This window comes from Caenorhabditis briggsae (assembly GCF_000004555.2).
Source record: "Caenorhabditis briggsae complete genome, chrIV, whole genome shotgun sequence".
NCBI lineage: Eukaryota > Metazoa > Nematoda > Chromadorea > Rhabditida > Rhabditidae > Caenorhabditis > Caenorhabditis briggsae.
The window spans coordinates 7,114,083-7,123,536 of record NC_013487.2 but is presented as its reverse complement, the minus strand read 5'-3'; the positions used below and the strand labels follow the sequence as shown (position 1 = coordinate 7,123,536).

The 9,454-nt window shown below is 36.7% G+C and overlaps 2 protein-coding genes across 2 annotated transcripts in view; both read left to right on the top strand.

The window, feature by feature from the left end:
* The window catches only part of CBG05391, a gene marked incomplete at both ends in the record, with an annotated part of 5,662 nt that extends 1,430 nt beyond the window's left edge, over positions 1–4,232 (top strand). The window contains 6 exons of the mRNA XM_045235431.1: positions 2,568–2,676; positions 2,722–2,962; positions 3,007–3,198; positions 3,242–3,489; positions 3,534–3,928; positions 3,972–4,232. Coding sequence (XP_045092924.1) covers positions 2,568–2,676; positions 2,722–2,962; positions 3,007–3,198; positions 3,242–3,489; positions 3,534–3,928; positions 3,972–4,232 — 1,446 coding nt within the window. The remainder of the gene's footprint in view (positions 1–2,567; positions 2,677–2,721; positions 2,963–3,006; positions 3,199–3,241; positions 3,490–3,533; positions 3,929–3,971) is intronic.
* A 230-nt stretch (positions 4,233–4,462) lies between these two features.
* Positions 4,463–9,110, top strand: CBG05392 (the record flags this gene model as incomplete). Its single annotated transcript, XM_002633481.1, has 21 exons — positions 4,463–4,673; positions 4,716–4,822; positions 4,867–4,975; positions 5,019–5,114; positions 5,160–5,304; positions 5,353–5,550; positions 5,601–5,851; positions 5,897–5,982; positions 6,037–6,303; positions 6,360–6,583; positions 6,797–6,846; positions 6,926–7,147; positions 7,194–7,300; positions 7,345–7,453; positions 7,497–7,592; positions 7,633–7,777; positions 7,826–8,023; positions 8,074–8,324; positions 8,375–8,460; positions 8,518–8,784; positions 8,829–9,110. 21 exons carry the CDS (start codon positions 4,463–4,465, stop codon positions 9,108–9,110), a joined length of 3,507 nt encoding a protein of 1,168 aa, XP_002633527.1.
* Between the last annotated feature and the right edge of the window lie 344 nt (positions 9,111–9,454).

Sequence of the window (9,454 nt, the reverse complement as noted above, 5' to 3'; positions counted from 1 at the left end):
TTAATGAAAATTGTCAGTTTATTCCAAACAATCTCAGTCCATGGCCGAGAGCCTCGCCAACGAAACTCATAATGTTTGAGGTTGCCTTCTTTTCGAGTTTCTCAAAGGAGAATCCGCTGCCACTGCTCACCGATCTTTATGCTCCGTAATTAGTGACAAGTTACTTAAGTATCTTGTAGTGCGGCCTTGGTTCAATCGCTTTCGGAACGGCGAATATTCCCTCAAAGAGAAACTTCAATTTAATCACAAGTTTCCAAGCATCGACGCAGATCTCTAGAAAGCGCTGGAAGCTGAGCCGAGATTCACTGTTCCTGAAGTTTCTTCTACTCTCGGTCAACCTACTACAATTGCATTTCATCATCTTTGGACCATTTCAGTAATTCCCACATCAAAACTAGATGTGCCTTGAGTTGGACTTTGCTCACTCGTAAGCGGAACATCGATGGGATCCATTATCATGTAATAGGAAACGATAAAAAGTGCCTGTATGTTAAAGAAAACAGAAAGCGTCAGTGGATCAAGATTTGCCAAACCTCAGAAATTATCCACAAGAAGAATNTTGTGAAANAAGGNAGACGTAAAGCATTTGGTTGGATTTCGATGGTGTGATCAATGGAAAATTTCTTCCCATCGTGCGAGCGTAACAACGAACATATACTGTCTCTAACTACAAAAAGTATTTGATGCGTATGGTGCTCTGCGCCCAGAAACGGGAACATTTGTTCCGCTTCACAATATTGCGCGTCCACACGCGGCTTTGGCCACTCGCCGAAATTTTTTTTTATTACGCTTGCTTCAGAATGGTTATCAGGGTAAACTCTCCGAAAGAAAATCGGACCTAAAATCGTATATGGGTGCCTTCTTCGTGCAACAACTAACCGAGTTCTACGCGAGAGGCATCAAACAGTTACCGGAACGTTGGCAGGATGTTATGGACCATAATAAACAATATATTACTTGCCGGAATATTTCGAACGTTGAATAAAGTTTTGTTGAAAAAATTCCAAAAAATGTAAAAGATTTACGGAACAACCTAATATTACAGGTTATATACAGTGCGTTCAATATCTTTAGGCCCCCCCCCCTCTATTTTCACGGTTCTGAGAAAACGGTAAGAGATATCAAAAATCTGTAAGCGCCATTCGTTTTTAAATTCAAAAATACCCTGGGAGCCAAATTTTGGTATTCATACCTCTTCCGGTATTAGTACATGGCCCAAAACTCACTTTTTCAGCCGTTCAATATCTTTAGGACCACCTGAGATTTTTGACGGAAATTCACTTTTTGTGTCAGAATTCCAATTCAAAAGTAAGTCAATGTCCAAAATTTTCATATGTGCTCTTGGTTTTCGTATTACCAAGATGTTTCTGAACTTCTCCGAGAATTTTTACATTTTTCTGCTGCTCGTGACCTAATTTTCAACTCGATGAGCGAAATTGACCTAAATCATCATTCAAAAGCTGGAATCAACTACAAAAAAATCAGGTAAACAAAAGAAATCAATTGGTTTTCTCATTTGGTATGCTGGAAACTAGATCGTTCGGCTCGGCTTCAGTTAATGTTCTTCTTCCTTTTTGGAGGGAATTTTGGGATCCCTGATGCGGTAGAACAGCCTGACGCTGTGGTAAACGCGACAGGCATCATGGTCCGAAGCTGTATCAATAGAATTCAGATCAGAATCCATGCCTGCCATGGCTATTTCTTGATTCTTCCTGGTGTCATTCATCCCAGTGTTGAGTTTCTGTTATAAGTCGCACCGTTGTCTGGAGGTGTATGGCTGCGGATAAGCTAAACTGCGAATTCACAAAGTCTCGGTGGATAAAAAGATGTCTCCAAAGTCGTGATAAACTGCAGGACCATCTATGATATCCCAGAGACCAAACAGAGCCATCGACAAGACGCGCACTAGTTCTGTTCAGCAGTTGTATGATTCAACTCTGTTGGTATGTTGCAACAGCCGGAAGAATCAAGAAATAGCCATGGCAGGCATGGATTCTGATCTGAATTCTATTGATACAGCTTTCGATCTAGTTTCCAGCATACCAAATGAGTTGACCAAAGTGATTCTAAATACTATCCATGAGAAAACCAATTGATTTCTTTTGTTTACCTGATTTTTTTGTAGTTGATTCCAGCTTTTGAATGATATTTAGGTCAATTTCGCTCATCGAGTTGAAAATTTGGTCAAGAGCAGCAGAAAAATGTAAAAATTCTCGGAGAAGTTCAGAAACATCTTGGTAATACGAAAACCAAGATCACATATGAAAATTTTGGACATTGACTTACTTTTGGATTGGAATTCTGACACAAAAAGTGAATTTCCGTCAAAAATCTCAGGTGGTCCTAAAGATATTGAACGGCTGAAAAAGTGAGTTTTGGGCCATGTACTAATACCGGAAGAGGTATGAATACCAAAATTTGGCTCCCAGGGTATTTTTGAATTTAAAAACGAATGGCGCTTACAGATTTTTGATATCTCTTACCGTTTTCTCAGAACCGTGAAAATAGAGGGGGGGGGGGGGTCCTAAAGATATTGAACGCACTGTAGTAACTAAACTAGATTCCAGAAACTGAAAAACTGTGCAGTCGTAGTGTATCTTCACGGTGGAGATCTTCTTTTCGATTCAGCAGTAATGTTCAACGATTCATCGATTTCGGAAACATTTCCCAAGAACGGTCTGTCTTTTTAAAAAATCTCTTCCATAAAGTTCGAAATTGCAGATGTAATCCTTGTGATTCCTGGATTCAGGCTCGGAATATTTTCTCATTTCGCTGTAGAAGATCAAAGCATCGCACCCAACAATATTGGTCTATTTGATATTCTGAAATCTCTTGAATTTACAAAATCTGAAATTCACAATTTTGGAGGAAGCAACAGGAAAGTTACACTTCTCGGGCACTCTTATGGTGGAACGATAGTGACGATGCTGACTTTCAGCACAGAAGTGAACCGAGATTTGAGGTAAATTTTTTTGAACTTTTTGAAAAGTTTCTGAAAAGTTTCAGTTTGTTCCAAAAAGCCATTAGCATGTCTTCACATCAGTACTTTGAAACACTGCAGTTTCATATTCAGAAAACACAAAAGTTTTCTGACCTAGCAGGATGTTTACCATCTTCTACTGCAGAAATGACTCAAAATCAAAAGGATAGATACACGATGATCTGCCTTCAAAATAAAAGTGCCATTGAACTTTTGAGGTTAGTTTCCAATAAAACAAGGAATCACTGAACACATTTAGAGTTCAAGATCTCTGGAAGAGACAGGATACCCAACACTAGGATCTGTAATTATGCGAGATCCACTGTTTCCTGATGTAAAGCCAGCTGCATTCATGGATTCACCGAAAATGATACCAATGCTAACAGGTTGCAGTCGGGTTGAGTTCGATCATGAACCAGAGCTTCTTCCACTATCCTCAGTATTCCATTTGGAAAATCCGTTGGAATGCGATGAAAAGTATCGAAAAGATCTTGCTGATGGATCATTTCGTCAGTTAATCACAAAGTAAAAATTAATAAGAAATAAGTTGCAGAAGGGAATCATACTGACAAAACACAAGCGATTCTAGTTCCAACAAAAATGAGAGTAAATAAACTATTAGAGAAAGGAATTCCGGTAAGTTCCTTGCTGAAATTTCAAGGGTTGATAACAATTTTACAGACTTATCTCTATGAGTACATGTATCGAAAACATGCAAAACATTCTGATGATCTGTACTATTTGATGGGTGTTCATCCATTTGAAGAAGACGAGAATGAAGTGCATTTGAAACAGATTTATCAAGAGATGATTACGAATTTTGCAAAGTTTGGAAATCCTGGAAACAATTTTGAAAAGGCTGATTTCACGAAGAACAGTTATTATGATTTGAATTGGAATGAGACAAGTGGTCAACGACCCAAAATGAGCACTGATTTTGAAAAGAAAGTTGAGTTTTCACTATTTTTCTTGTCAGTACGAATTTCTTCAGACTGTGGATTATTGGTTGTCCGAAATGGTAGAATACGATCGAAGTGTAACAGAAGAAAAGAAGAAGATATCACCTAAAACCAGAAGTTTCAATTTGAGTTCAAATAATGTTAATCTAGATCAAAAGTCTCATTTTGTATTGGTTTTGTTTTTATTATCTGTTATTTTTATGGCCGGTTATTTGATCGGGCACTACTGTTCTCAAAGACAACAAGACATGTATATCCAATTAGATGGAAATAACTTTGACTATCACAAATAAATTTTCCAAGTTTTATGTTGTCAAATAAAACTTCCTGGTTGTGTACTAATGTTTTATCAGCAAGAAAAGGCAACAGTTTATGAAGAATTATGTTACTCTTGTCTTGAGAATCTTTGTTACCTGTTTCTGTTATCAACTCGTTGCGTCAATTACCATCACTGATCACGATTTGTTTGTCTGCAAATTTGCATAATCGATATTTTCTGCTGAAGGCAGGAAAAAGTTCAATAATGAATGCCAAATCTGCTTTTATATTTTTAACTGTTTTGCAATATACTGTTTCTATAATTATACCCACTTCATTAGGAAAATTGAGTGGAAAGGAGATAGGGGATTACCACATTTTCAAACGCATTCCATTTGCGAAACCGCCTATTGGGGAATTAAGATTCCAGAAACCAGAAAGTGCCAAAAATTGGAATGGGATAAGAGATGCAACTGGTGAGTTAAAATTTTTTTTAAATTTAAGTTTTTCAAATTTAGAATACGGTCCGGCTTGTATGTCGAACTCCACAGAAACGAGTAGTATACAAAAATGGGTAGATGAAGATTGTCTCCACATTAACATCTTCACTTCTAATAAGTGCCTAGTAAGTTTTAAAATAACTATTCAACGATGATTCAGAAATTCTAGAAAACAAAAAACTGCGCAGTTGTTGCTTACATCCATGGTGGTGTGCTCATTTATGACTCGGCTGTCATGTTCAATGATACTTATCTGATTGATTCTTTTCTGAAAAATGGTAAACTCCCAGTTTTCATCACCATACGTATTATGGCTTCCAGGTGTGATCCTTGCAATCCCAGCATTTCGACTCGGAATATTTTCTCACTTCACAGTTCAGGATCAGAGTATTGCACCATCTAACGTCGCTATATATGGTAAGAGAATATCCTGTAATGCGAACAAAAGACAATTCAATTCAGATATTTTGAAGTCTCTCGAATTCATAAAAAAAGAAATTCACAATTTTGGTGGAGACAAAAGGAAAGTTACCCTGCTGGGACATTCATTCGGTGGTACGATAGCAAGCATGTTTACTTTTGGCAATGAAGTGAATCCAGATCTAAGGTACCATTGAAAGTAGAATTCACATTTGAAAATTTATTCAAATTTCAGCCTGTTCCAAAGAACTGTCGTTATGTCAGCTGATCAAGCATTTCACCCTTTGGAATTGCAATTAGAGACAACTAAACGTTTTGTTGAATATGCCAATTGTTCAGTTCCTTTGAAATTGACAGGGGAGATAAGTGACAATAAAAAAGACAGAATTGAAATGCAATGTCTTCAAAGGAAGAGTGGAATGGAGTTATTGAGGTGATTTTATAAAGAAAGTGTCAATTACACAAGAATGTAGTTTGATTAAGAATTCAACGATCTTTGGAGGAAGCAGGATACCCAACATATGGAGGAGTTGTTCAGCGAGAACCTCTCTTCTCGGAAGTGAAGTCTTCTGAATATTTCGGTTCTCCGAAGAAAATACCGATGTTAACTGGATGCACATCATTTGAATTTGATCATGTACCAGGTGATGAGAATATGGCTGAAAACTTTGGTTTCGAGAATCCAGATGAATGTGATGCCAAGTACCGAAAAGATGTGAAAGATGGACATTTTGGTGTGATAGTGCCCATTTGAAAAATTAATATCTGCTGAATTATAGATCGTGACAATCACACTGATCGGACTATAGCCGTTTTTGTTTCTACACAACTTCGAGTCAAGAAGCTTCTGAAAAAGGGAATTCCTGTAAGTTTTTGAAAGATCGGAAAAGAAAAATAAATCTGTGACACCACTTTTCAGGTTTACTTGTACCAACTAAGGTATCCAAAACATGTGGTTCACACTGATGATCTTTACTACATAATGGGTGTTCATCCATTTGAAATGGATGAAAATGAGATTTATTTAAGGGAAGTGTATCAGAATATGGTCATGAATTTCGTGAAGAATGGAGAACCTGGAAACGGTTTCGAAATATCTGATCCAAAAAGTTCCAGTTATTTTGAAATAAATTGGAATGAAACTACAGGCTTGAGACCGCACATGAGTACAGATTTCGAGAAGAAAGTAAGAAATTTGTGCTAACAGATTTGAAAGTTTCAGAACTTTTTTTTCTGTTCCAGGTGATGCACTATTGGGGACCCGAGATGACGGAATTCGATAAGCAGATCACTCTGGAAAAACAGCAAAAAACAGCTAGATTCAGATCATCAGCAAACACTCCATACCGCATAGATTCAAATTCCCATTTGTTCTTAACTATTTCTATGTTCTCTCTTGTTTTCCTTTTTGGATTCTATGCTGGAAAATGTTGCTTGAATCAGGACAGGAATCAATATATTCAGTTGTATGGAAATGATTTTGAATCAATTTGAAATTGAATCGAAACTTCTGATCAAAAATGAACTTTTATCAGTTTCTCGATCGTTTTGTAGCTGTCAATCAAGTCCAGACAGTTACGTACGTGCTGACTGAAACTTTGTGACCAGTCCATACCGTTCAAGAACTAAAAAATCGGTTTTGAGAATTCAATAAAAAAAACTCTTTTTTTTTACTTCAGTCTTCATTTATTGAAAACTATATCGTATTCCTCTCAAAAATCACTTCCTTGTATGTGCATTTTTTCTTATCATTAGTCTGAACTACATATTTGGCGACCGATAGACAATCACATTGAAAGTCAATATAGCGAACATGGTACTCAACTCCTTCTACCTTACATATTTTCTCTCTCTTATTTCCTCTTTATTCGCTTATGATCTATCAACATCATACGGAATATTGTCTGGAAGGGAATCTGGAGATTATTACTTATTCAAACATGTTCCATTTGCTAAACCGCCGATTGGGGAGCTGAGATTCCAGAAGCCAGAGACTTCGGAGAAATGGAACGATGTTAGAGACGCCACAGGTGAATTCAATTTCCTCGAGTTTTATTTTGAAAAGTTGGATTTTAGAATACGGCCCAGCGTGTATGTCAAATTCTACTACATCGAAAAGTATTCCAAAATCGATCAGTGAGGACTGTCTCCATTTGAATATTTTCACTTCCAGGAGATGTTTAGTGAGTTTTATAAAAGTTGGTGGCACAAACAAAATCAGTTTCAGAATGCCAAAAACTGTTCCGTTGTTGTCTACATCCACGGAGGTGATATTTTATATGATTCTGCTGTAATGTTCAATGACACTCACATTCTAGACACATTTGTGAAAAATGGTAGGGGAGTTTACTAATTCAAATATTTACCTAAAATTTTCAGATGTGATCCTGGTAATTCCAGCGTTTCGACTCGGAATATTTTCACATTTTACTGTAGAAGACCAAAGTATCTCTCCTACTAATTTAGCGTTTTATGGTAACTTCTGAAGCTCAAGTTTAAAAAAAAAGACTTTCAGACATTCTGAAAGCCTTAGACTACGTGAAGTCTGAAATTCACAATTTCGGAGGAAGTAATCAAAAAGTAACTTTGTTCGGACACTCTTACGGTGGAACCATGGCTACTATGATGACTTTCAGTCCTAGGATAAACCAGGATAAAAGGTAAGAAGCAGTTTTCCTGACAGGTTCATTATTTGTTCGGAATTACAGTCTATTCCAAAAAATAGTAGTCATGTCATCACATCAAAATTTCCAATCGTTACAATATCACATCGAAAGAACACGGGTTTTCGCTACGCACGCAAATTGTGTATTGCCTTCGAAATTGGCTAGAAAGATGACAAAAAATCAACAGGACAGTTATACATTAAAATGTTTACAATCAAAGAGTGGGCACGAATTATTGAGGTTTGATGATATTGAGGTTGAGTCTGTCAACCTGGAATTCACTTTTTAAGAATTCAAAGATCACTAGAAGAATCTGGATACACGACATTCGGAGGTGTCGTTCGAAGGGAGCCGCTGTTCACAGAAGTTCATTCATCGGAATATATGAACACACCAAATCCAATACCAATGCTGACTGGTTGTAACAAACATGAGATGGATTTCCTACCAGGGGATATGCCGATTGCTCATATGTTTGGATATGAGAATCCAGAGGAATGTGAAGAAAAGTATCGATATGATTTGAAGCATGGAAAATACGGTAAGATTTTGATCCAAAAATTTTTTTTAAAGAATTGGAAATTATTCCAGATCGTGAAAACCACACTGATAAAACCATCGCAATGTTGGTCCCTACAAAAATACGGGTCAATAAACTTTTGGAGAAAAATATTCCGGTATTTTTTAAACTTTTTTTTTGGAGTGAGTCGAAAAAATAATTTCAAATTTTCTAGACATATTTCTATCAACTGCGATATCCAAAACATTCTTATCATACTGACGATCTATACTACGCAATGGGTGTACATCCGTTCGAAATGGATGAAAATGAAATTCATTTGAAGGAGGTCTATCAGCAAATGATTATAAATTTTGTGAAGCTTGGGAATCCTGGAAATGGATTTGAATTGACGGACATCAAAACTTCGAGTTATTTTGAAATTAATTGGAACGAAACAACTGGTTTGAGGCCTCATATGAGCACAGGTTTTGAGAAAAAAGTAAGAGAACTTAATCCTTTGAATTCATTTTGAAGTTTTCACAGATGATGGACTACTGGCTGGGAGAAATGGTTGCATTCGATAAAAAGATATCAGAACAGAAAAGGAAAACACCAGACTTTAAATTTTCTGAAATCTATATTAATCCGAATATTGCTGATCAATCATCATCACTTATGTTCTCTGTTATTTTTGCGATTTCTGTTGCTTGTTTAGGGTACTTTTTATATAAGGAATGTTACACCGGTGATCAAAAAAGAGTGTATCTTAGGATAGACGGAAGAGATTATAATACTGTAAAGCAGTCGGAAATGCTGGTCTATTGAATTTCAATAAAGTTTTTTTCTTATATTTGTTCGGCTTTTATTTACAAACACAAGAGACTCTGGCACTTTGAGCGTAATTATCTCAATTCATAAAAAAATATTAATAATCTGTATACTGAAAAATCTTTATAATAATCTTACCAAAATTTTTATAGTTTTCAAATTGTGGCATAATTCAAATATAGCCCCCACCTCAGTATCGCCCCCACCGGGCTCTACTGAGGTGTGGGGGGGGGGGGGCTGTAGTTGAATTGGTTGATTAAAGTATGACCCCCCCACCAGTGCAAAGTGAGTGGGGCTATACTTGCAGAACCTGGTATTCTTAAAATATGACCCCCACCCCT